The 26,927-nt window shown below is 39.0% G+C and overlaps 4 protein-coding genes across 6 annotated transcripts; 3 read left to right on the forward strand and 1 right to left on the reverse strand.

The window, feature by feature from the left end:
* The first annotated feature begins 400 nt into the window (after positions 1 to 400).
* LOC148079610 (uncharacterized) lies at positions 401 to 1,539 on the forward strand. The gene is made up of 6 exons (XM_087791235.1): positions 401 to 470; positions 546 to 599; positions 663 to 689; positions 794 to 844; positions 921 to 956; positions 1,028 to 1,539. The coding sequence occupies exons 1-6, from the start codon at positions 416 to 418 to the stop codon at positions 1,123 to 1,125; spliced, it is 321 nt and encodes a 106-aa protein (XP_087647361.1). The 5' UTR covers positions 401 to 415; the 3' UTR covers positions 1,126 to 1,539.
* Positions 1,229 to 5,066, forward strand: LOC148079611 (uncharacterized). The gene is made up of 8 exons (XM_087792363.1): positions 1,229 to 1,272; positions 1,480 to 1,658; positions 1,735 to 1,767; positions 1,874 to 1,900; positions 1,978 to 1,992; positions 2,909 to 2,941; positions 3,010 to 3,042; positions 4,794 to 5,066. The coding sequence occupies exons 1-8, from the start codon at positions 1,229 to 1,231 to the stop codon at positions 4,841 to 4,843; spliced, it is 414 nt and encodes a 137-aa protein (XP_087648489.1). The 3' UTR covers positions 4,844 to 5,066.
* Positions 3,198 to 17,444, reverse strand: slc20a1b (solute carrier family 20 member 1b). 2 transcript variants are annotated; one of them, XM_087791234.1, is made up of 12 exons: positions 17,172 to 17,444; positions 15,260 to 15,928; positions 14,970 to 15,110; positions 14,252 to 14,337; positions 13,982 to 14,078; positions 10,674 to 10,793; positions 9,556 to 9,813; positions 8,485 to 9,100; positions 8,231 to 8,416; positions 8,060 to 8,144; positions 6,927 to 7,099; positions 3,198 to 3,425 (listed from the first exon to the last, which is right to left on the reverse strand). In XM_087791234.1, exons 2-11 carry the CDS (start codon positions 15,621 to 15,623, stop codon positions 6,935 to 6,937), a joined length of 2,118 nt encoding a protein of 705 aa, XP_087647360.1. In that variant the 5' UTR covers positions 15,624 to 15,928; positions 17,172 to 17,444; the 3' UTR covers positions 3,198 to 3,425; positions 6,927 to 6,934. The 2 variants fall into 2 exon arrangements, with proteins under 2 accessions (XP_087647360.1, XP_087647359.1); XM_087791233.1 differs by lacking the exon at positions 3,198 to 3,425 and having other exon boundaries at positions 5,761 to 7,099.
* Positions 17,445 to 21,332: 3,888 nt separating this feature from the next.
* stard7 (StAR related lipid transfer domain containing 7) lies at positions 21,333 to 25,999 on the forward strand. 2 transcript variants are annotated; one of them, XM_087791237.1, is made up of 9 exons: positions 21,333 to 21,410; positions 21,491 to 21,972; positions 22,418 to 22,581; positions 22,662 to 22,711; positions 23,055 to 23,165; positions 23,255 to 23,337; positions 23,403 to 23,502; positions 23,573 to 23,657; positions 24,638 to 25,999. In XM_087791237.1, exons 2-9 carry the CDS (start codon positions 21,542 to 21,544, stop codon positions 24,814 to 24,816), a joined length of 1,203 nt encoding a protein of 400 aa, XP_087647363.1. In that variant the 5' UTR covers positions 21,333 to 21,410; positions 21,491 to 21,541; the 3' UTR covers positions 24,817 to 25,999. The 2 variants fall into 2 exon arrangements, with proteins under 2 accessions (XP_087647363.1, XP_087647362.1); XM_087791236.1 differs by having other exon boundaries at positions 21,347 to 21,972.
* The last annotated feature ends 928 nt before the right edge of the window (positions 26,000 to 26,927 follow it).

The raw sequence follows: 26,927 nt of genomic DNA on the forward strand, positions 1-26,927 counted from the left end.
TTAAATCATATTAGTATTTGCTTGCTAACTTCATTATTTAAGTCTCTTTATTCATCTTTAAGTCAACATCCATCCCTGCACACACACACACACACACACCTGTCCATTTCTCTCTCAACACAGAAGCATTCTTAACTGGACTCAGACTTTGTTGTGAGTCGTGGAAGCTCCTTCTTACTCAAACAAACAAAGATTCACCCAAAACAACGGCCCATGTGACGAGACGCCAGAACAACGGCTGACATTGAAGCCTGAGACAAAGCCTGGTCTGTGGGCTGATGTGGTGTCCAGCTGTGCTCTCAGGTAGCGAGGCGCGATGGCACCAGATGCCGCCGGAAACATGTGATGTCAGCTATAAAGAGGCCGTGAAGAGACGCATCCCGGTCAAGTACTGGAAGAAACTCTCGCAGCAAAGATGAAGTATCTGGTTCCAGTGTTTGCTTTCTTGGCTCTGGCAGCCGTTCAGTGCGGTAAGAAGATCCACACTTGTACTTACTGGAGTCAGTTGACCTTGACATGGAGATATGTTTATTCATGACTTGCAGCTCGCTCTGCATCTCTGGATTCCGTCGAGAAGGAAGAGGTGGTTCAGAAACACGGTGAGAACAAGAGCTGAAATGATATTTGATCAAATATAATAATAAGATGTTTTTTTCTTGTAGATGGGTTGAATGAGCTGAAGAAAATAGGTAAAACGTCTCTTTGATTTTGGAATTATTTAGACTATTTATTTGACATAAATAATAATCTTTATCGTGGATCGACTTCACCGAGTCTGTGTCGTGTTCTTCAGACCAGCTGGAGTTTGAAGCGGCTCAGAAAGTGGAAGTGGCTCAGATGAACGGTGAGTCGCCGATAACAACAACAACACACTCTGTCACACGAAACCAGACGATCACTTTTGTCCGTTTTAACTGCAGTCACCGAAGAGCAGCGAGAACACGGACGCACCCTGGGTGAGAAAGATCTTCTCCGGGTCGAACCCGAGACGACGGCTTTAACGAAACTCTCTTGTTGACCCCCACAGAGGCGGCTCAGGAAGCAGCTGGTCAGTCGCACAAACACACACTCGATACACACCAGTGGGACACACTTCACTCATTTATACTTGTAGCCAAAATTTGATTAAATTAAATTCAGGTGTTTTTTTTTAGAATTGTAGTGTTCCTAATACAAATATCTAAAAATGTAACATTTTTTTTAAGTGTATTTACAATCTATAGTCCCAATGTATTGTTGTTATTTCAAAAACTACACTCTACTTAATAAAGTGTTGGTCAAGGGATGTATGATAGTCTTAATTATTCATTATTTATCATTATTTGTTTGATTTAAATGTTTTTATTCAAACATTTTATCGGACACTAGATATGAAAACCTGATCTGAAATTTGAATTTGTATGTATTATTTATAATAAGAAACTAAGTGTATTACTAGGATCCCTGAAGACTTTAAGGATGCCTCAAATCATAATCCAGATTAGCAGTGGGCTCTTATGATATAATCTGCTTTTACTGTTTAAATATAGATGCAGAAACTAAATGTAAATGCAATAAAAATGCGAGAAGAGCTGACGTCATCGCCTCATCAGATTTCACCAATAATGTTAAAACCGTTTCAGTGGAGGAGCGCGTGGCTGTGGAGGCGGAGACTACAGGTGAGAGACAAGTGACCCTTCGTGACCTCTGTCAATGTCAAACAATGTTACATGACTGTGAATCCTCCTCTGACAGCGAGGGGCGCGGCCGCTGACGTCACCTCACAGGGTGAGTAGGGCGGTTGCAGTTGCACTTTTCAGCCTGTAGAGGCCAGTGTTTCACAGGTTTCACTTCCCAAGTGAGGATTTTAACGTTGTCTCTACTTTGGTCGCAGAGTCCCAGTCATCCGAGGAGGTAGACGGTGAGCACTTTGTTCACTTCAAAAAAGTCGGAATGAAGGAAAATGCTTAAAAGTGTTTTATTTATTTTTTCGCTCAGGAAGACAGAGACGTGGTAAGTTACATAATAAACTCAATACGTTTGAGGCATCACACAGTGACTCACTTTATCCTTTTCACTTCTGTTCTAACATTGAAAACTGCATCAATCGAGGCATTTATAACATCCCAATTTATTTAGAAATAACTATTTTTCTTTTGTCTTTTTAGTTTTTTGTACGCATTATTTATGGAATTATATATTTATTATTATGTGTTTTTTCATTGAAATGTTGTTGTTTGTTTACACATTCAATTATTTTCTTGAATCATTACATGATTATATAATCCAATTTTTATATATATATAAAGGTTCAATTTGTGTTTATGGAATAATCCAATGCAATCATTTGTATATTGAAAAGAGGATTTTATCTATTTATTATTATTTAATTATTCCAAAATCCCCCCCCCAAAAAAAAGCTATTTTAAAATTGATATTCTTTTAATTTAATATAAAAATGATGGTAACTCCAGACAGACTTCTTGATCGGACCTTTAGCCACACTATTATCCTACAATTGTATATTGAACTTGTACAAATAAAATATAAATTAACTTTAGAAATGTTTATTTTTAAATAATTGGAATGAGAATATTGAACTCTAGGTGTAAATATAATAACCATCAATTAAAAAAAAAAATTCAAATCTTTTTATTCGATTATCCAATAAAAAAATAAAAAAAACTTTTCAACATCGAAGTTATTGAATTAAATGAGTTCAAAATAAATCAATGCTTTAAAAAAACGACTTTTCAATAAAAAAAAAATGTTGAAACCTACATTTCAAATGTTAAATTACCCCTGATTCTGATGCCACATATATATATTAATAAGTAGTTTTCCTCATGTGTCTGTTGAGTTTGTCAGTGATGTCAAGAGTTTTGTTGAAGACCTCAGTGATTTGACTCTCTTCTTCTTCACGGCTCAGAGCACCACGAGGACGTCACGGTGATCAGTTTGGGTAAAATCTTCTCTTATGTAACATTGAGTGTCCTGTGACTGCGCCTCACGCATGTCTTGTGTCCGCAGTGGAGGTGCGTGAGGACAGCGTCAGTGTGGAAGGTGAGTCGGAACCACATGTGGAAAGAAACAGTGATAAATAAGTGGGAGGTCTGACGTCACACATGTGAAGAACCTGCTCAGGCCTGACGACACACACACACACACACACACTCTTCACAGGCCACAGTGCAAACACAACATTTAAACACCTCAGATGCAATTATGTGTTTTATTTCTAGTGTCAAAACAAGAACGCGGCGACCGCAGTCTCGACATAATCTCACTTTACTGTCTGCGTGGAGTTTGTTTACGTGGTCGCAGTTCATCTTGTGTGCAGACAGAAATCCAGGACAAAAATCCAGGGCGCGCAGGAATGTCAGCCCCTGGTGCTTATTGAGATGGATGTTGTCGTCTGATTCTGGTTATTTTTAAGACGCTCTCATCTAAAAATAGGGAGAGACGGTCGATGTTAAAAGAGACGGATTTAAAAAAAATCCTTTTTAGAAGATTTGTATTATAGAATAACAGTGAATACTCAAATTTGTGGAAAGAAGAACTTGTTTGACAAACACAGAATCGAAACTATGAACTGCTGACCGCACAGACTGGTCATCGAGCAGGATGAGTGTTAAAATGTTAAGGTTGAACATGTGAACAAAGAAATCACCAATTCATTGTGTGCAGGATCTACTTTAAATGTAGGTTTTAGGCAAAAAAGGAAATCCATCAAGCAAAAGAAATGACAGATAGATTTAAACATTCTCACTGTGCCTCAGAATGCATTATTTCGACATTTAAATATGAAAAAGATAAAATACTTTTTAAAAAAGAAAAAAAAGAAAGATTTTTTAGAAAAACGGATAAAATAAATCTTTTTGGACAGTTAAGAGGGTTGTACATTCAAAAGTAAGAATGAATTTCATCCAAAATAACGTTTTTCTCTTTTTTCGGTTTCTTCTAAATAATTATGAAGCTAATTCATATTTCATATATTTCATTTTACTACTATTTAAAGTTCTCCCCCCGTCTGAAATCTTGGCGAACGAGAGGTTACGAGAGCATTACAGTCCATTATGAGGTTATAATGGTCTTCACTCCTCCAGCCAGCTGTAATCAACCCCTTTGTTTATACAACAAGTCCTTGGAGGTGGATACTTTTAGGATTTATGACATGCTGTGACAATCCGCAATGTTTAACCAATCACAGCAGGGTGGGCGTGGTTATGTTAAACAAGATTTTATCTTCATTTTATCATTGTTCTACAATTAACATTTTTACAACAGCTGGTATAAAACATCCTCTTTATGGCACTTTTTCTTCCAAACTAATTTACAAAACATTTCTTTATGTTTACTTGTTAAATAAAAAAAAACAACATCCGTTAAACATATTTGACTTTAGACACTTGTGTGATGACAAAGTGTTTTAGGTGAATAAATTGTTTTAAGAAACTGTCTAATATAATTTTCAATCTTCAATTGAGATGTTAAACAAACTAGTTGACCTCAACATGAAATCAAATTTTTACCAAAAACCTTTTTTAAATCACCTTAAATCCCACCGATATAATGGATATTTAATAAACTTTTTGAATTCATTCAGTTCAGTTTTACCCGCAGATGTTGAGTAAACCAACTCTGACTCACAGACATTATGTCACAGAGACGTCAACAATACGTTTATAAATAAACTAAATAACAAAATGGTGGTTTCTGGTCAAATTGAGAAGTTGACATGAGCAGCAGTGAGTCACGCGCGTCACACCATGAGCTCTGGAAAACTACTGAATTGTGGTGTTTGTGTTGTAAAGCTGGCGTAAAAGAATTCCTGTGTGCGTCCACCACAGATGTACTGGAGTGAGAGAAGTCAGCAGATCCTCCGATCCACCGTCGCACACTGTCATAACTTCCTGTTAATAAAAGAACTCTGGTCGTCTGCCTCAGACCTTTGTCTCCGTCGCGGTTTGTTGCAGAAAAACAAAAGGTTGACAATATTGCTCCACGTTCCTGTCATGTTTTACCCTCAATAAAAATGTTTCAATATTAAAACTGAGCAAATAAAGATCGAAAGCAATTTCAACATTTTTAGGAGTTTCTGATGTTTTCATTATAGTTTGAAGAACGACAATTAAATATATACATTTTAAAGCAACATTATCATGAATAAATCCCTTACAAAGCTCATAATTATTTAGATAACAAATTAAACGTTTTATTTCATCATGTGACAAATAAGCCGAGTACTAAATCAAAATAGTAATTTTGTATTTATATTTAATATGCGTTTAAATTTGGGTTCAAGTAACCTAGCAAACCTATTTTAAGGAATACTTCGACAAGACGTCAATTGTACTTTCAATACGATCATAAAAGGTAAATATATCACTTGTATTGTTAATCGATGAGGATCTTATAGCATAAACATCACGGTTGAACATGAGTAAGTAAGTAATTTTTAGTTGTATAGCGCTTTTCCAGACCAGGGTCACAAAGCGCTTGAACAGTCAAAACAATATTCAATAAAATATATACTTTAAAGGTCAAGATAAAACTGATAACACAACAGGAGTTCCAGAAAAATCAAGAAAAGCCTTGTTTAGCAACAAGCTAACGGCTAAGCTAACAGGCTAACTAAGCAGAACATTTTTATCATTATTATTAGTATTTAGTTTAAATAAAACGTAAAACTGTTACTTGGTGAGTAATATAGTTTAAAGCTGGTTTATTGCTTATATGCGGTTTACAAAACAGGACGCAAATAGACTCAAACACAACAAATTGTTTTCCATTTTTTATTTTCCTTTTTTGTTTTTTTTCATCCACCAATTTTTGTTGTGCATTTTAAAAAATAAAAATAATAATCTTTGGTACCTAAAGGGAAAATAAACACAATTAAGGCAACTACAGCATCTACGGTTGAGAAACGCATCAAAGGACTGCAGCCAGAGAACCACTCACAGGTGGAACGCAACGAAGGTCATCTCAAAACCAAACCACGAAAATCTCCCATAATAACCTTTATTTAGATCAAGCTAAAAAAAAACGTGGTAAAAAAAAAAAGAGAAGAATTTTAGGATGTGGATTATTCAAGGAGACTTAAAAAGCAAAGGCTGAAGAATCCTAAAGCATCTAACCATCAAAAATGATGCAATCAAGTTTAAACAGGAAATGTAAGGTCATGAGCAAATATTTTACCAGCAAAACATTATTTTATTCTACTAAAATTCAAGTACTTAACTTTCGGCTCCGAGCCGTTCTAAGACACAGAGCCCAAAGATGAGATGATAGATCAAGTCAGTAAACCGAGATTCTGCTATGACGCCGAAATCGAGGTGTTTGACTCGGATATTCAGTCTGTAGTAGTGTTGATAGCTTGACGTTAAATATGACGTTTTCTTAAGCCTGCCTGGATATCATTGGAAGCTAACGGTCAAGAATGGGGGGGCGGGGGAAAAAAATGGGGTCAAGATATGAAGTGGAATGAGATGCAAATAAAATAAATGGTTTAACGGAAAGAAAAACACACCCAAATCTTGCTGAATCTAAAAAAAAAACCGAAGGAAGTGCAGATGCAAAGTCACATCAGCAGGAAAACTAATACTGCATTTTAATGTATACACAGTCAAAATGGTAATGATTTGTATCACATAGTCGCAAAGTAGAAAAAAAAAAAAGTAAAATAAAAAAAAAAGGGTGGTGTAAAAACTAAATCAGTCATGATATGAAAAACAGCGTATTGAGTTATAACTTCTTAAAGTTGTGGCCCCAAAGTAGGACAAACTGAACAATCTGGGATCTGGATGAGTCAGTTAGGAACGGCGGGCACATGTCTCGTGTCCCGTCATGTGTTCCCCCCTCGTGGCCTTTGCTCGAGGAGGAAGTGGACCCTGTCTTTTCTCTCACCAGCCCCCCCCACACACACCCCTCCTCCGGTTGGGACACACCTTCTGACTCACGGCCTCTCAAAGATGCCATAGATGAAGATGGCCATGATGCCGGCGCTGATCAGCCCAGAGATGGGAACCGTCACGAACCAGGCCATGAAGATGTTCCTGAACAGACGCCAGTCGACCGCCTTCCTGGAGCGCAGCCATCCGACCGCCACCACGGACCCCACCTGCAAACATTTCAGCAGTTCATGGTCACAAACTTCAATTGTACAGGTCAGTCGTTCAAAGTGAATCTGATCACATGAAGGTTTGAATCTGGATCAAATATTCAGCTGGATCTGCATTTGATCCAAAAGCATATACGTAAGATTTCAGGAAGGAACTGTAGCTCATATTCAAATTGATCCTTTTTTTTTTTTTTACTTTATTTGTTCAACTGTTTCGGTGGTGAAGTAGATACAGTGGATACAAACTACAAATTAGCTTTTAAATATTGTAAAATACATTAAAAATGATCATGTAAAATGTTTAAATCCCCAGAGATGAATCAAAACAAAATGATAATTAACATTTTTGTTCCTCATCACGTTTGTTAATTATAAAAAAACATGTCTCTCTTACAGAGATAAGACATTATCCACAGAGTATTCGTTTGTGTACATTTGTATTTAGTTGTGGCTCAGATGAGTGATGATAAAATAAGTAGATATATGGAATAAATTGATAGAAAGCAGAGAAAACAACTATCCTTCTATTTATTCCGTCTCTAAATAAAGGGAAACCTTTATTTTGGTAGTACATTGTTCCATTTAGATCACTGGTGGTCCAAATTTGTTCCTAAAAACATGTTCCTAAAACAGTATCTGGATCAGGGTGATGTTGTTTTGAAAAACTGGCATTAAAGTTAAACGGATCCTGGAGAGTTCCTCTGTATTTGTAGCACGAAAACACGTCAATACGGATTTATAAAGAGAATAAAATAAGTAAATTATCAAACACAGTGAAAGATAATTGTCATTTCATTACAGAATAAACCATGATGTAAGCCATTAAAGGGCAGCTGCTCTTTATTTTTAGGATTCGCCAGCACAAACCTCCAGACTCATTTCCTGTTGACACCCCCAGACTACAAAGCCTCCTCCCATGTCTGAGTCAAATCCCCAAACCACAGCGTCTGACCCGCTTACCTTGCAGTGGGTGGTGGAGACAGGCAGACCGATGTTGGACGCCATGACGACAGTCACGGCAGACGCCAGCTCGATGCTGAAACCACTGCAGGGACCCAAATGAGAAAGTGAGGGAGAGCCAAGTAGACGCTAGGATGTGGTCGTTTGTTGCGACTCGTCTGGTGGATTTACCTCGAGGGGGTGATGGGAGTGAGGTCTTTGCCCATAGTCTGGATAACTCTGCGGCCCCACACCCACAGTCCGGCACAGATTCCCACTCCGCCGTACAGCAGCAGCCAGATGGGCGTGTCCGCGGTGGACGACACGCTGTTGCTAGTGTAGATGAGCCACAGAGCGACCAGAGGTCCGATGGCATTGCTGCACAGAACCACATATGTTGGATAAACGCCTCAAAAAACCACAAATCAAAGCGCCTCGTCTCGTACCTGACGTCGTTCCCTCCATGAGCGAACGATCCGAAACAAGCCGTGAGAATCTGCAGGAACTGGAAAAGAGTGGACACTTCCGGTTTGTCCTCCTCGAGCCCGTCTTCTTCTAGGGAACTTCGGCTGCTTCCCGGGTTGTCGTCGCAAATGTCCAGGCTGGTGTCGCTGTCGCCGGCGGCACCGTCGGGCGTCGTCTGGTCGGCCAGAGCGTTGCAGTAGCTGGTGTAACTGTCCATGCGCACTCGCTTCCTCTCCTGAGAAGGTCCCGATGCCTTCTCGCCTTCCTCGCTCGAACGGAGCCCGCCGTCTTTCTGCTTGAAGTCGGCGTGCATGCCGATGATGGCCATGGTGTACGAGGTGTAGCTGTTGTTCCGCCGGATCGGCCGGTCGCCCGCCTCGCCCATGCAGTCGCCGACCTTGGCCAGGTGAAGCTTGTGCAGCAGGTCCTTGTAAAGACCCGAGTCCTTGTGAACCGTGTGATATGTGCTGTAGCCGTTACTGGGCGGTTGTGCCGGTCGATTGTTGAACTGGTCCTGGTGTTTGAACGCAACTTGATTGGTAGAAACGTTGCTCTGCTGGCCGTTTTCCTGGACTTGATTGTTTGACGGTTTTGGTACTGTGGAGAGAAACGTTGCGATTAGAAGGGTTCGGGGGAAAAAAAATGGAGGAAAATGACATTTTGGAGAAATAAAAGAAAGTCAAAAAGCTCAAACAATCATCAAACTCCTCCCCAATATATTGCAATACAAGTGGCGAATGTAAATTGGCATCACACCAGAAACAATACACACTTTAATTAAAATGTACCAGGTGTTTGCTATAGGCGTCAAGAAGAAAGGGGCTCATTGTATCGGGAAATATACACTTCATTTACCTCTACATTTTTGTACAAGGAATTTACCGTTCATTCATGGTTTATTTGCCTTCTAACTTTGGTAATGGGCGCGTTTTATTACATGCAATATTACCAGAAATTCAATAAAAATGTTTTTTAATCCCGACATTAAGGAGGCATTCATGCGTGTGAATATATATACCACTGCGTCTACACCACGTTCATGTCATACTCACAGCCATTTGTATCGCAGTCATCTGCATCATCGGAATCTCCAATGTCAAACGCCACTTTGCGCTCCTTTACATTCTCCCCATCATCGTCGTCTCCGATGTCAAACGCCACCCTGCGCTGCTCAGGGGCGTCCAGGGCCTGGTCTGAGGAATCCTGGCCAACGGCAGCAGATTCCGACGCGGTCTGCTTCAGGATCGGACAGTGTGCCGTCTTCTGCTCCATCAGGGGGCTTTCTGAAGGACTGGACGACTTTTGATCTCCTGGTGGGGAGGAAGGGAGGAGTTTAGAATGAGAAATTTCTACTGCAGAGAAACACCAACACATGATACGAGTTTCTTGAGAAGTGCCGAGAAGTGAAAGCGATTATGCAACTGCTGTGTAAAGAGAAACAGAACCTTTTGTCTCAGGATCAGATAATGGTTTCACCCTGACAAAGAACACAGTAAAACAATGATGACTGAACTGATAGGTAGACTCTTAGCCTCCTTTTTGAACATCTTTAACATGATTCAAATATTATCCTAGCGGCGTTCTAAGCACCGAGATAACGTCGTCAGCCTGTAGTGACTGTTCCGTCAGTCAGTCGACTTAAAACGCTATGTCAGGATCCAAGTCAGTCACACGAGGGTTAATTTTGTCTCACGAGTTGAAAACCAATTAGTGGATCACCACGACCCAATTCTCCCTTCATGTCTGACGTGGGACCGACTGTCAGGTATAGTTACAGTTTCAGGTACTGGTTCTTCTGCACCAGGTCATTCAGAAATCTGGTCCCAGTATATTTACACTTCATTGGCGTCTGGATCCAAACTACAGTCTCCATTTCATTACTGGGGTTACATTCTGAAAATTAATATTTGAAATAGTGGCAAATTAACTGCCCGAACACTCTCATAATGCTTTGCCGCCAAGTCAACCTATCGCAGCCGTCCATGAGTTGACATAGCACTGTGGAATTTATTGAAATACAAAGGCATCATGGGAGTTCATTCTGAATTAGTGGTAGTTAGTGCCCAAAACTAACTTTGTGTTGGAGTTGAACTGCTGTTCGAGGAACTTTGCTACGATACACATGAATATGCAGTTACATGTGTAAAAAGAATCTTGTCAAAATACTTACTCTCGATCTTCTTCTTGAGCCGCGGACAGACGATGAACCAGACGATCAAGGCGGTGAGGACCGAACATCCCAGCGAGATGAGCAAGATTCCCCACCATGGAACTTTGTCGAATCCAAGCACTGATGGAGGCAGGGCCGCAGGGAGACAGACGCACAAAAGGAAATGGAGAAGCAGATTTAATAAACAAGGCAGCCCGAGCCACCCGGACAACAATAGCTTCACTGACACAACATGAGTGAATTTAGAAGTATAGTACGTCATTTAAACCATTATAATATCAATCCGGGGACAGTTGCAACTAGGATTTAATTAAGGTCCAATTTCTAAAAGACAGTCTACATTTATCAGACTATATAGTATATTGACATTCATAAATAAAGCCTGAATGTGTTTTTCATTGTCATATTAAAGTATACAAAAGGGTAATTAAGTAATTTATAAAGCGCTTTTCCAGACCAGGGTCACAAAGCACTTGAACGATCAAAACAATACAATATATACTTTAAAGGTCAAGATAACACTGAGAACAACACAGGAGTTCCAGATAATCAAGGAAAAGTCTGCACAAATAAGAATGTCTTAAGATGTTTCTTGAAGGAGTCAGTAGATCATCAAACACAAAGGGAGAGGAAGATCGTTCCAAAGCTTAGGAGCAACAGTCTGGAAGGATTTCTCTCCTCTGGTCCTGAACCGTGTGCGAGGAACCATCAGTAGATTCTGATCCTCAGAGCAAAAGGTCAACATGATTTAATAATTTGCAGTTTTCCAATAATATAAAAGATCACATATTTAATCTTTTATCATTAGATTAAAAAAAAAAACGGTCTAATGTGGCTCCTCGTCATGGAGACGACCCATCAAAGGGTTTGTACTCTTTAAAGTGGTTATGCAACCAAGCAAAGAAGCCGTGTCACCATGACCTCCGCGTGCTTATACCAACAACTGCACACCAACAAAGAGTTCCATAAAAGGAAAAGTGACTTTGTGAGGGAAGAAATGAGTAGGAAACAAAGCAGTTATCAGTAGAGGTGGAGAGATGTGGACGTCAAGACTGCAGTAAAGCCTCTGCAGCAGGGAACACCGTAATGTGCCGCATGCTGGCAGAAAACCCTCCTCCTGAGGTCGCCCCTGGGGGAGCAGTCGTCGTTGTCACACCGTGAGAGGAATGCAAGTCAGCAGTACAGTGTGAAGAAAACAAAAAGAAAATTCCAGCTCTATCTTTGCTCAAGTGGCCAAAGCCTTGGAGAACACAAAATAAGAGATAAAATAAAAAAAAGGCGGCCAAGGTTAGGCGCTCGGTGCTTCTCAACCACCAGTTGTCCTCGCTCCAGAGTCACGATGCAGCATGAGACTGCGAATCACTGCCGTTTGTTTAGTTATGCAACAGAGGCACGCGCCCTCCAGGACAGGAAACGCAGAGGAGGAAAAACCACAAGGTGATCAACAGCTGAGCCTTCTTTTCGACACTGGAATATACCAGTTCTAGCTTGGCAAGATGTTCTTAAACAGGTGTGGTGGGTCCAGGTCAGAGGTCTAACACTGAAGCTGGTGGGGGGGTTGAGAGTGCAACTAAGATCGCACTTTGAGGAAAGAAGAAGTAGAGAAAGAATTGAAAGTCGTGGTAAACATTCCCTGAAATCCGTCTGGTTTGTGCCCGCTCATTATGTGTGCCGCCTTCTTGCATCCACACCTCATAAAAGTGATTATAGGAACAAGAAGTCGTTCCAGCACAGACGCCATGTTAAATATACAACATTGGAGAAAGGTTAAAATGTTCCATAATGGAAAGCTACGAAGAGAAATCACTAGGACGTCTATCAGGCAATGACAAATATATCATGTTTTTTTTAAATGTAATTTCATAATGATTTTTTTTTTTATATTTATACAAGATGATTGATGGAACTATTACTCATTTATAATAAATCATCCATGCATGCCTTTCTGTCAAGAATGATGCATTCAATGACATTTGGATTGCTATAATTAAAAAGAAACGGATTAAAATTATTAGACACGAGGGTGAGAAGAAAATGAGTGAAATTCTAATTTTGGGTGAACTATCACTTTAATGGGTTTGTGTGATCAATGACAACAAACATTGACTTGTGTGCGTATAAGTTGCTATGGAAATATACTTAAAGGAACAAGTGTGCTACGCGGTCTGGTTGTAAATCAGCCAAAGGTAAATACAAATATAATTTTACAGCTACCTTCACTCAATGACGACTGAGGCAACAGACCGATTCACAAGGTGTGAATAACTCGAGCGACATCAAGCTCCGCGGTTAAAAAGCTGACCCTCGGTTGTTGAACCCCATTAATTTAACACTTGCCGACCTTCACCTCTCTGGCGCAGATATATTGGGTACTGGGTTTGGGAATGTGCCATTTCATAGGTGGTGTCCAGTAGCACTGCCGTGATATCCTCTAAAAACACAGGATTGTGTTTCAACGGACAAAAACTGCATCAGTGAGTTGATGTTTAAACGACAAGTTGAGCACTTGCACAGTGTGAAGGAAAGTTAATCATTTTTAAATAATCCAAAAGGTTTCATAATGTGTGAACAGTATTTTCGTGTCATTTAACTAGTCTTTAAAAGTGTAACGGCACCTTGAGAAATAACGGAGGCACCCAAGTACAGGTCCCCATGTACCGTATGACTGGCTGTGCCAGACTTCACACGACTGTACAGAATGTCCCTGAGTTAACAGGACTATGCTGCAGCAGCGAGCGATCTCCTCTTTGAGTGTGATGATGTGCCTGCACACATCAGCGCACCATATCTGGGCATACTCTGGCCTGTAGCCGCCTTTTTGAACGGCCCAGGCCAGCTAACATCTTGAACACTTAGGCCCTGTAGAGAGAAGAAAACAAAAAGGAGCGAAGGTCGCTCGTTTAATAAGTGTTGCTTGTCCTTGAAAGGCCAACAAAAATATGCAAACCATTTGAGTGCGACTTTTTTTTTTAGAGCCTTAAAATAACCACAATCCGAGAGAGAAAAACATGTTACTTCTCTTTTGTTTGTCTCTCGTGTCAGCCACAGACATTCAGGGGGTTAAGTGGAATCCTATTTCCATCCCTGTTGTGCTCCTCTAGACAAAATTAAGTGTCAGCCATGACCCGCATTGGACCGCACGGCAAAAGTGCCCCAAAAACAGGTTAGAATAAACACATCTTCTGTCAAAAGTAAACAGTCCGTTTAGGTCTGAAATGGGCATTGTTGGCTGTCTGAGGGAGCGGTTTATTTTAGGCTTGTGGTTGTGGCCAAGCTCGCACATGGAAGTGACAAGAACAAAAACTCACTTGGAGCCCCTGTGAACATGATGGAGAACAGGTTGATTCCCATGGTTATAGCATAGAAGACGGGCAAGGCCCTGAGTCCATTTGGAACAGGGTCTTTCTGCAGAAAAGGGGGGAAAAAAAGAAGAAAATCAGGAAAATCATTATCTAGGATTTAGGATGTAAAAGACATTTTTGGTATGATCCAGTCAGAGAGAAAACTGTGTTTCATAAATAGCACACCATAATTGAATACATCCAACATGATTTTCAATTTTAAAAAAAAGAGCTTACCTTATGCAAAATGAACACACGGACAATGTAGAAAACAATGGCAGACATAATGCCCGACAGAAGAGGACTGAGGAACCAGGAAGCAACTGCAAATGAAAAAGAACACAGTTGTTAGCATCGCTGCTGATAGTGTCATTTTAAAAGGGTACATTTGTTTTATGGGAAGCCTTATCTAGCCATTGTTGGGTGAAAGATAAGAACCATTGTAAATTAGGTATAGCGCTCAAATCATTAAAACGTTTATTTAAAAAAGTATTTGTTATGACGTTTCAATGATCCATTATCAAACCCTAACAAATAGCCATTTCCATCTACTTTTTAAGATAAGCCTTATAAAAATCTGACAAAAGTGTAATTTCCATCAGCTAAACAAAAAAACAAGACAGGTGTCAGGTTTGATCAGTGAGTCATATGATGTTTACTTTGTTACTGTATGCGTTTGCTTTGAGACCGTGTTGTTCAAGTCGATTCTCAAAAGGTCACCTTAACCTTGAAAGTACTTTGTGTAACAACACATTTGAATAAACAAATATCTAAACTGTACATTATAATTATTTATCTAACTTGTAATGCATTTTGGATCCAGTGACTGAACCTAGATGGACCTGGTTTACTGCAGATCGCTGGTGTACGTCTGTCTTTTTAATCATCATAATGAGTGAACAGATTACACCAAACAAAGTGAACAGTGGGACCACAGCGAGAAAACAGGACTCACCAATACGGAGAAGTTCCAACCACCTGACCCCCCGTTGTGCGTTCGCGACCAAAGAGAATCCGATAGTAGCACCAACAATACAGTGTGTTCCAGAGATTGGCAGCTTGAGGAAGGAGGCAGCCAGCTGCCACACCGCCGAGCCTAAAGTCAAGTAAAATAATTCATTAGAAACAACATTAATGTCTGCAGTTTCAGAGTGATTTGATCAATGTAGTGGTGTACTATTGAAAGCAAATGTGTAAAGGCCATTTGAAATCTGTGCTGGACTAAAAGGGGCTGATGATACTCACCAACCATGGCACTGACGGATCCAGCCATCAACACGTGCTCCGAACCGTTGGCATACATGCCCACGTCGATGATGCCCTTCCGGATGGTTTCGCTCACTTTGGCTCCGAGAAGCACGGAGCCCAGCGTCTCAAATATCGTGGCCAGAATACACGCCTGCCGTAACGTGACCACCCCGGAACCAACGGCCGTGCCAAAAGAATTGGCAACATCGTTGGCGCCGACGGAAAAGGCCAAGATGAAGGCGATGATGAAGCCCACGATCAGTAACCACATGTACTCAGTCATGTGAGTGCTGGTCGCTGCAGTGGTGGTAGCCAGCGTCGTGGCTAGTATGACCGAACTTGCGGTTGCCAGAGAAACCATTTTTGCGTGTGGGGATTAAGCTAATTCCTTCACAATCTTACAGGTGAGCTGATTAAATTATGTTAGATCTAAATAGATGCTAGCAGAAAATAAATAAATACGTATTGTGGATCACCCGTTTAAAACAGGAGTTAGCAGTGCAAATTAAAAGGGTTGTACAAGACAACGATAAAGGGGTAAACAAGGGGGGCTTATTGTTATCCTGTAATTATACAACTGTTGATGTTTCTCTGTTGCTGGGAGATCACGCAATGTGAGGAGCGGGCCATTGTGTAAATGTAACTGCAGGTGAGCAGGTATACATCCTGGAGAGAAAAAAAAAGAGGAAACCGCGATTATTTAAAAAAAAAACACACGAAAGAAACAAGAAATAGCAGGTTTATTTTAGTTTACCAAGAGTGAGAGATTTATTATTCAAATTCTGCATTGTATTCTTCTTAGACTGATGAATAGAAAATACACGGTAACAAAAGTTACCATGTCATTCTTAGTAATAACATTGGTTATATTCATTAGGTAGCTCAGCTATAAAACATGCAGTAGTTCCCTTTACATGCGTCACAAGAACTCAATGATGGTGTTGGGATAACAGAACATTTGTAGGGTTGGGTTTAAACAACGCAAATGTTTTCTCCAATACATAGAAATGACCTATAATGTTGAAAAGCAAGTTTTAAAAAAAATGCAGTTGTCTCAGTCCGGCAAGAAACAAAAAAAAAGACAGGTTTGTCTGGCTCTTTTGAAACTGAAGCAATTTAAGCCTTTATCTTTCAGCTGCATATTTGATTCCAAGAAGACCCAGTTTGTGTTCATGCCCTTCAGGCGAATCATTTGTTGACACAATCGTCCTTTGACATTTTTTTTTTTTTTTTAGCGTCGCCGGACAAGTTATTCGATCCATTATGCGGCATTTATTCTAAGAAAATATATATAAATATAGATAACGTGTTGCTTCTCTGGAGTGTTTCGCATGCTTATTTCAAGAGTGCGTGTCTAAACGACACATTACGGTAGGTGCTCTCCATCTCGTCATCCATTCATTGAACGCACGAGCGACTTCCCGTTTGTTCACGTGACGACTCTCCAGCCCATAATAAAAGTATTTTCTTTTAATCATTTTAAGCTTCTCCTCATTGTATCCGCGACCATTAAAATGCGTGATTCGACAAACGACTGTCTTCCGTGTTGCGTAGTTTTTCTCGACAAAACAACGCAACCGGATGTGACTACATTTAGGGGAACTCGAGCACGGATGCGGGTTCAATGACGAACATTCACCGAGAAAAAAAACTAAACATTTACACATCTTTCTGCTCCATCTTTTGTTTAACATTTATTTTAACCTGGTGGCAACAGCTGCCGCTGAAAAACAATATTTGAATATTTAAAAAATAGAGTTAAAACAAAGTGTCCATCAGAGGACAGTGGGTATCATGTGAGTGCGCATTTCCACAGGCTAACGGTAGCATTAGCCACACGTCAAACATCCCGAACACAATAAAAGTCTCGTACAGTTGGTGTCATGGCGAGAGTTGAAAGGTCACTCACCACACTCTGGACTCGAGCTTCTGCGGGAGAATAGCGGCTGTTAAGCTAGTAAAGCTAATTAGCGCGCGCGCGCTCAGCGGCTACGACAGCGCGGGCTGATGATGATGATGATGATAATGGTGGAAAGATTCCCAGCTCGATCTATTTGACAAGTTGCTGCCGTCAAAGATGTCCGTCCCTCGGAGGAGAATCACGCGTCGCTCCTGGTGTGAGGGGTCCAGTGGTTCCAGAAAAGCTGTATGAATGGGGAGCGTCAGCCCCGCGTGTGTGGAACCTGCTGGTGCCGGTTGTGGGGAAAAAGGGGTTGATTTCTTTATTGTTAGGCCACGCCCTCCGCGAGGCTCCTCCCCCTCCCCCTCATCCGGCTCCTGCCCGACCCGGACTAATGTTATTATCCTTCATTCAAAAGTCCTTGTTTTCCTACTGATATAATGCACTGATAATAAAGTATTTCTAGACGAATTGTCTGGTAAAGTACACGATGCTTTCTGCGGTCAGAATATTTAATTAAAAAAATATAATGTTTTTCTTTATTTCAGTTTATTCTAATCTTGTTTAGTGTCTTGTAGTAATGCTAATTTGTGTTGATAAATTCATCATTACGTTATTTATTATTTTTACTTTATTGTTATTGTACTTTAGTAAAATAAAATAAATTATAAAAAAAATAGCGTTAGTTTAGTAATAAACAACTAATAATAATCATTGTAACAACCACAGGGAAAAGACGATAAGCAGCGATTCCACTTTTTTTTTCTTCAATTCTTTATTTATCCATTAATCTTTTCTCACTGTGTGATAAGTTAGTCAAAGGAGATTTAAATTTCGAAGTTAATGTCGCGTAAGTTTTTTTGTTTGTCCACACAAAGAGCAGGGCGGTGTTTATTAGTTGATATAAAAAAAGATGCCTTTTTTTATTGAAATGTTTTAGTTGTTTTTTTTATTGAAGCAACTTTTTTTTAAATAGAAGCATTATTTTGATAACCGAATTAGAAACAAATCTAAGTGTCAGGAGGTTTTTTCCAGACTTGTCCGATGAAAGCTTATCATTGTATTTATATTTTATAGTTTTTTTCAGTGTGTTTACTGGATTTTGTGAAATAATGTGTATGTACGTTTAATATTTTTTTGTGAACTGCTGTTCCAACTCGCATTTCCCATTTGTCGAAAGAATAAAGTTATACCAATGAATCAAAATGTAGTCTTATTATATCCACATTATACATATTTAGTTTCTTGTTAGTTTTCTACCGCTTATCTGGGTTGGGGTTGGTAAATATTGTGGAATCCAAAAAGTAAACAATGAGCAGGAGGTCCATATAGTTGTTAGGAACCATTTATAAATCAATAATGTTGGCTTAAACACAACATTATCTAAATGAAATAATTGAAATATAACATAAATGATGCATAATGGCTGCCTTGTTGGTTGGTACTGTTGCTTATTTTGTGTTTAATGTTTTTTCATTATTTTATTCTGTACTGCCACCACAAGCAATTCCTGAGTTGTGTTTACAACAACAAATGTTTCTGATTCTGAATTATTTTAGTTCCACTGTGCCACAGTACCACAAGGCCACTATATGTAACTACAGGAACCAGAAAAAAAAATAGAATGATATATATGAGGACATGAATAGAATAGGTGTGCTTAGGTTAGAGGAAATGAACATCCTATGATGGGGAAAAATGCTAAAAGAAAAATAAAGACTGTAACATATACAACTAAAGGTCTAACAACGTTCGGAAATTCACACTTTGCAATAGAGAAAGACTTGCATCATATTTCCTTCTCTGTGAAACTCAGTAGTCAGAACATTGCAGATCAAAAAATAAAATGCTAGACATTAATAATAAAGATGGTTCAGGGTAATATTCACAAGCATAAGTATTTCAAAATCTACAAATATGTTGTTGAAATAAAGACCAAGATTCAAATGTGTTTTAACCTTAAGCAAGAAATTCAGCATCAAGTCTAATTTTTTTGCTATGCGTTTATACACTACTTTACCTCAAACACATGAAATAAAAAAAAAGCGTAAAAACTAAAACATTAAAAAAAAAAGTTGAATAGGTTGACAAATAATAAGCAATCAGTTTGGATTATGTTTCTCTTTTAATTGTAATTAGCTATAATCAATAAATGAAAAATAAAGGTTTTGACTTGCTATTGAAACAGATCAGCGTTCAACTACACGAAACAATAATTTAAATTATATTTGTAATACTTGTTGAACCAAAAACAACCTAAACAGTAATTATACTTTACACTAACTCTCAAACCATCATAATTGCTGTTGTGGCTTCCACTCCGTCTTTTGTTTCACAGCCATTTAAATGCTTCCACTGGAGATCTTGAATAAGTGTGAGTAAGAAGTGAGAAATATAAACCTATGAAGTAACACGTTTTTGGGAGGAGTTTCAGTCACGTCTGTTCGGGGCTTCGTGGTGAGGCTCAGTTTACATAAGCCACTTCCAGAACTTTGTGTACTTTTTCAAAGTTGACTTGTAACATGAGCTGTAGCATGGAGTTCATTCAGGACAGGAATGTTTAAATTTACCAAGATATATAGGTTAGAACGAAATAAAAGATGTTAGACCTATTTGCCATTATTTACCTGATCAAACTAGAGAGTATATAATGTGAATATATCCAAACCTCTTCAGAGAAAATCTAATGTTTTCTCACTATAAAAGTAAGGGAAAAGTATCTTAAATATAAGTGTGCTGTTGAGTATTTTGTACTTAGTTGCATGGAATCTCTTTATTCAATTGACCAAGTTACTTTATATCAAGAATTAAGAATCAAGAGCAGCTTTATTCGCCAGTACACATACATGGAATGTATACATACAAGGGATTTTTTTTGTAGCTTTGGACATTCCGGAATTGGTTTAATAAAAATTAGAAGAGGACATAAAATAGATACTTATATATGCAATATATATAAATATACAAGAGGTGGTAAACACAGTGCAAAAAAAACTATTTGTTAACGTTCACAAGGACTCATTAGAATACTGCTTGGAAATGTTTACTTTCCGTCAACGCAGAAGCATGTGCTGTTATTGGATGAGGCTCCTGGAGCTTGTGAGTCTGTCACATGATAAAAGGTTTCACGGCTTTCAATGACAACAAAAGCCGTGTGTTATGTAGCAAAGATTTTTACAGACTCGCATCAATGGTGTATGAATTTCACTTGTTTCTACAGATAATGGTGTTATCTATCTATGGATAGTGGTAAAATATTATGTGCACTTTTAGGCATCTACACATATTCTTATATATTTATCTGTACATAGTACATTTACTTACAATGACACAAAGTAACAAGACAATGTCATTATGCTATGATCAATAAAGAAACGTGTGAATTATGTGAACATGGAAACTTGGTTTCTTGTGTGATACAATGCAGCATTCGACCTAAAGTTCAATTCTTCTTTCAGATGTCACGTTTAAATTTAAAACACACTATCTCTTTTGTGACGTCTGCGTGTTTGCTATGTGGCTAAACAGCGCCATCAGGCGGATGTTATGTTGAATCACTAGTCCATTGCGACCTTCGTCCAACGCACTTGAGTAAAATAAAATAAATAATGATAATGACTAAAACATTTTTTAGTTAGTTTAGTTATAAACAACTAATAATAATAATCATTGTAACGACCAAAGGGAAAAGAAGATAAGCAGCGATTCCACTTTTTAATTTTATTCTTTATTTATCCATTAATATTCATCTCTTTTTTTAATAAATTAGTCAAAAGAGATTTAATTTCGAAGTAAATGTCGGTAACGTTTTTTGTTTGTCACCACAAAGAGCAGGGCGGCGTTTATTAATTGATAAAAACAAAAATACGCTTTTTTATTGAAAAGTTTTAATTTTTTTATTGAAATGTTTAACTTTTTTTAAGCAACTTTTTTCTAAAAATAGAAGCATTATTTTTGATTAACGAAAAAAAAAATCTAAGTGTCAGGACGTTTCTTCCAATGAAAGCTCGAAGCCTCGTCTTGACTCGAGCACACAGACACACATGCTGCTGCCCTCGGCGCTAAACCTTGAGTGACTAGAGCTCTGATCAATTAAAAGCGAGGATGTATGACGCGCAGCCAATCAACGTCAACGACGAACCATAGGGTAGGCGGGACTTCCGTGTGGGCGTGAGAGCGAGGGGAGAAGGAAGAGGAGGACGAGGTCAAATGTGCTACACTTTCAAAAACGTGGACTCGACCGTCCAGGTTGGAATTATTACATCACACTTTATGATGCCAAGTGTTCCGCAGGTATAGATTGTTAAAGGCTGATGGTTTGATTTCAGATAGTGTTTTGAGCAGCGAGTTGTAAGCTAGTTCTGGGAGCTACAGCGGTCATGTTCAGCTCCGTCCCTCGACGACCCATCTGTGAGCTCGGGGTCTCGACCCTCAGACTTCAGTCCATGTCGTTCGCTCGCTCCGCGAAGGATGGTAGTGGGTTCCTGTCCAGGCTGGGCAGGGGTCCAGGCCTGCTGCTGTCCTGGGTGCAAAGAGCTTCTGAAGCTAAGGGAGCAGGACGTAAGAAGAGAGACTTGTGGTCGATCCTCATGGACCAGTGTGGCTTCGTAACGGGTCAGCGCCTGAGACGGTCCTGTCAGATCGGGGAGCTCTACTCGAACCTGTACTCGGACCGGACCAAGTGGACCCTGGTGGGCAGCATATGGCGCAGGTTGCGGAACAAGCACGCCCCGACCGGGAGACTGTTCGCGGCCATGGCTGGGATCTTCGTGTGGGACAAGGAGAAGATCGACGACGAAGAAATACACAGGTGGGAGCACTTCCTCAAGAGGTCCATTAAAACTACAATAAAGTTCGGGAACTATAAACTGCGGATCATATGATGATGACAATGTTTTTCTTTTGACTTTCACTCTGTCCATCATAAACATTTCAGATGTTTGGTATAAACAAAGTATCTCAATAAGTTTCCAAACAATATTTAATTTAATGAGGACTAGATGGATATATTTCAGTTTATTTAAAAGGAAAATGTGCAGTTACATTAAAAAGATGGCTGCACCAGGTTTACGACAATACTACTGTCCATCTGTAGTCCTCAACAAAAGTACAGTTTACATAATACATCACATACAAATAAAGCAAAAACACAGTACAATCTCATAATGTCAATGATGGCCAAATAGATGAATTTATACTTTATTTATTTCACATTCCTTTACTGGCAGCGTATGTTTTAATCTTTCTTTCTGCAGGTGTGGTCTCGAGCTCGAGGCGTTGGAAGCGGCAAAAAACACGACTTCACCGGCTCGACAAGCGTCCGGACTGATGGAGTCTGACTGGGAAGTTGTGATTGACAAAATGAACTTCAAAGTTTGGAAGCGGCCCATTGCCAACACCCGCCTTTATCAATACAGAGGTGAGTCGGCGTGCACGTGAGAGGATTTCCAGTTTCACAAGTGGATCTGTTTTAACATTTGTTTTTTTATTTCATTACAGTTTTGGGATCTTACAACGATGTCACTCCAAGACAATTCCTAAATGTGCAGGTATGAGGAATCTTGTCATAGAGTTAACTTTAACATTCCAGCAGGTAAAGTTTAAATAATGAATATGCTAAGATGAAAAACATACAAACAAATCAACTATATTGGAAAAAAAGTAACCGTAAATATTGTTAAACTATCAAGATTTCTGTCGACTAAATGTTTGAAGGAACAGGTGTTACAACTTCTGACGGATTGTTTTATCACCTGTGCTTAAGATTTATTTCTGTTGCCTTCTTGCGCAACGTTTGTTTATTCTGTGTCCTTGCATCAGAACAAAAGGGTTTTGAACACCCTCAAAGCTATATTAAGCTCACCCTTCACTCTGGTCTTACCTTTCCCCTAGTTGGATACTGAGTACAGGAAGAAGTGGGATTCTCTGGTGGTCAAGCTGGATGTGGTGGACAGGGATGTGAACACGGGCTCTGAGGTGGTTCACTGGGCCACACGCTTTCCCGTAAGACTCCACGAATAATATGATTTGATCCAGATAGTCTTGAGGATTAAATCTGACCTCATGTGACTAATCCAACTTTCCTCTCGCAGTATCCCATGTACTCCAGAGACTACGTGTACATGCGGCGCTACGATGTCGACACGGATAACAATCTGATGATCCTGGTGTCGAGGTGAGATTTTACAACGTATAACAAATGATTATAACTTTTTTTTAATCAATGTATTTACTCTTTAGAGCTGTGCAACATCCGAGAATTCCCGAGACACCAGATTTTGTCCGAGTACATTCATACGAGTCAAAGATGGTCATTCGTCCCCACAAATCTTTCGATGAGGTTTGTTCGACTTTGGTGTCTAAACACTGGATGAAGGCCTATAACTAACACTTGTTAACTTTGATTCCAGAATGGATTCGACTACCTGCTGACGTACAGCGACGACCCGCAGACGGTCTTCCCTCGCTACTGTGTGAGCTGGATGGTGTCAAGTGGTAAGTTTTGTCCGTTTATATTGTTTAAATTAATTCATCTGTTATTCCGTGAAGGTGAGCAGATGTTGCATAAACAAAATAAGTGTAAAAGTTGTTTCAGTTGAGATTTTCTTTCAAAAATGTCGTCTCTTTTGTGCAAAATACGTAAATGCATTAAAGTGGATGAGAACAATTGTTTTGTTTTCTTGTAGAGAAAAATATTTCCATTCCATTTTATAAAGTATAGGACAACTATTCTTGAAACTATTCTTACACCTGTTCTTGCACTTCTAACAACAGACTTCACCTTTTTTTTAAGAGGTTACAAAGCTGAGTTTGCATATTGCATATTTTTGCACACTTAATAATGGCATCTGTCTTTTAAATGTTGTATCTATAATTTAATTAAAAAATTTCAATCCAAAAGTCAAACGCAGACAAACTTTCAAGTAACACCAATACAGGTGTACGTATTCGAAACAAAATAGTAAGTTTTTTTTATAAACTTTGTAGCAGTTGAACGGTTTTCTATAAGGGATTTTTCACCCAAAAAACAAATTTCACTTGTTTTCTACTCACCGTCATGTCGACTAAGGGTTTGGATTATTTTCAGTAAATGAAGTGCGTCTTTTCCTATAAAGATGAAGACAAAGACAACTGAGCATCAGTTGCTACATTAAAATGAACATACATTTTTGCTTAGAACTCTAAAAAGGAACAGATTACTCTGGGAAAAAAAATATCCCAACCCTCAGTGGACATGAGTGAGTAGAAAATGATTGAAGTTTTATGTGAACTATAACTGTACGTAATGAGGCAGCAGCTGGATTGATTTAGTTTGGAATTTGACCTTAGAAGTCTCTGGAAGGTTTTTACCTTAAACATTTTTTATTAAAACCATAGTACATTGTACATGGATAGTACATTATGCATTTACTGTGAAGTAGAGAATCTAGTGTTTTGATGATAATCTTGAATCGAATGCTTTGTTCTTTCTACAGGCATGCCAGATTTCCTGGACAAGCTGCACACCGCTGCCTTGAGGGCCAAAAACATGGAAGTTGGTATCCAGGACTACATTAGCATTCGAACATCCAATGACAAAAACCGACAGGCGAACCAGGATCACCACACCGGAGAGAACACGCACACGGCTAGACCTGGACAGATCTATGCTTGACTCACGGACGGTAGTTTGTCATGTTGGTGCATTTTTTATTTATTTGCACAATAACCCTCCACGTCCAGCATTCGGGACGACTTGTGTGATATGCTTACGTTCTCAAGAAGTTGTCGTCATCTCAACGCTGCGACTAGAGCTCACACTTTTCTACGCAGTCAGCTAATGCCATTCAACGACCCTGCCATCTCCTGCTAGCTTTGTTATGAAGAATTGACAGTTTCTGCCAACGCACTGTGTACTGGGCTTGTCTTCTATTCTTTGCCAAGGCTCCACTGAATTGTTTGTGTTGTCTGATGTTAATAAATGTAGAAGCTAGCCGGCACTTGCCAAAAGAGTAATTACATGAAAGCGACTTGTCTCTCTGCTGCCTGAAATATACAGGATGGCGTTGAAAACATTGATTCATTAACAAAAACGTCTTTGTTACACACTTTGTTGTGTGTGTCTCAGTGTTGTCAAAACGGCCTTCAGCAGATAAACCAGTCCTTCCGCTTCAGGGGCAAAGTGTCTTAAAAACAACCACCTAAACCCTCCGATGTAAAGCACTTCTATCTGTCTTGGTTCTGACCCAAACATTGCTCCTGATAATCTGCTGTTCGCCTTTTGCACTCGATATTTTGACCGATAACATTTCATATGAATCATTTTCTTTAACATGAATTGTCCTGGTGAAGTAAATGCGTCTCTTTGCTCTCACTTTTCTTTATGGATCTGCTCATGACTTATACCTTTAAGTTTCTTTTTTTTGTGTGTGGTTTTTTTTCTTGTCCCCCCTCATTCTCTGTGCATGTTCAGTAAAGTCATGAATGTACACGATCCGTGTACAACTGCCTACAAACGTTTACAGCCTAAAACATCTGGCAAACCAACCTGGTCACACAAGTGTTGAAGTGGAAAAAAAAAGATCTGACACATGTTGTGGAAAATGCCATATAATTGAGAGCAAATGTGAGATTCTTTCATACACAGATATGACTGAGAAAGATCTTCATACTGTGTAAACATGTTTTCTATGTGCCGCCTGCGAATGTAATACTTCCAACGTGTGTCTGTGTGCAGTGTCTGGAGAAGTCGGTCCCTCTTGAGTAACTTTTGGGTGATGATTAAAATGTGTAAACGATGAGATGATACACATGTAGCTGTGTGAACTAATGGATGAATAAACTGATTCTCATGTGAAGTATTTCTCTGGGTTTGACTCTGACGTGAATGAGGAACGTATTGTAGTCAAATTAACCTAGTTAAGGATCGGGCTGAACAATTTTTATATATATATTCATACACAAGGCATTGTATAGTATAAAGACCAGAGTTAAAATTAGATAAATCGATTGATACTTATATTGATTTCATTAAAATAAAATACCTTTAACTGGGGAAAAAAAACCGAAAAAAAACCCAGTGCTGCACAACACACTTAGAATAGATAAAGAATTATATCACAAACGTGGGGGATTTAAATAAATACAACCATAAATAAAACTGACCAATGAAAACATTTATTTTAATACAAACGGTTTTCTGTCGCCACCTAGAGTTCTTTTTTTCAATCGCAGCCTTAATTAAACTAATAAACCACGATGTCGATTTGAATCGAATTAATCGTTCAGCCCTAGTTAAGGATGTGAGACTAGTTAGTTTACTTTACTAATCTTCTGTAGTGTGAAGGTCTTTTTCTTTTAGACTGATTCAAGAGGAACATGTGAGAAAAATATCTCGTGGACTAATTTGAACAGAAGTTTCTATGGATAAAGAATGAATCTACTCCGTCGGCAGTAAACGATAAAGAAAAACAAAAAAAAAACCATGATAAATAAAACTAAATATAGATATAAAACTAAATATACATAAATACACAAAATAAATACTTAAATGCACAAACAAAAATGGATAGATAAATACATAATACAAAATTACTAGAATATGTTCAGTGAAAAGATAAATATTATCAGTGTTATTGATTTATTTAAAGTATACATTTTTAAAATTGGATCATGTTAAAATGGGTGATATCAGTGCATGTATAGGCTGAAGATGTCTACCACGTCAGATTTACAACATACTGTCACATCCTGTCAGTCAAAAGCTTCAGAAAGTTCATCCAATAC

The sequence above is a fragment of the Callionymus lyra genome, chromosome 5, assembly GCF_982586985.1.
Source record: "Callionymus lyra chromosome 5, fCalLyr1.hap1.1, whole genome shotgun sequence".
Classification (NCBI taxonomy): Eukaryota; Metazoa; Chordata; class Actinopteri; order Syngnathiformes; family Callionymidae; genus Callionymus; species Callionymus lyra.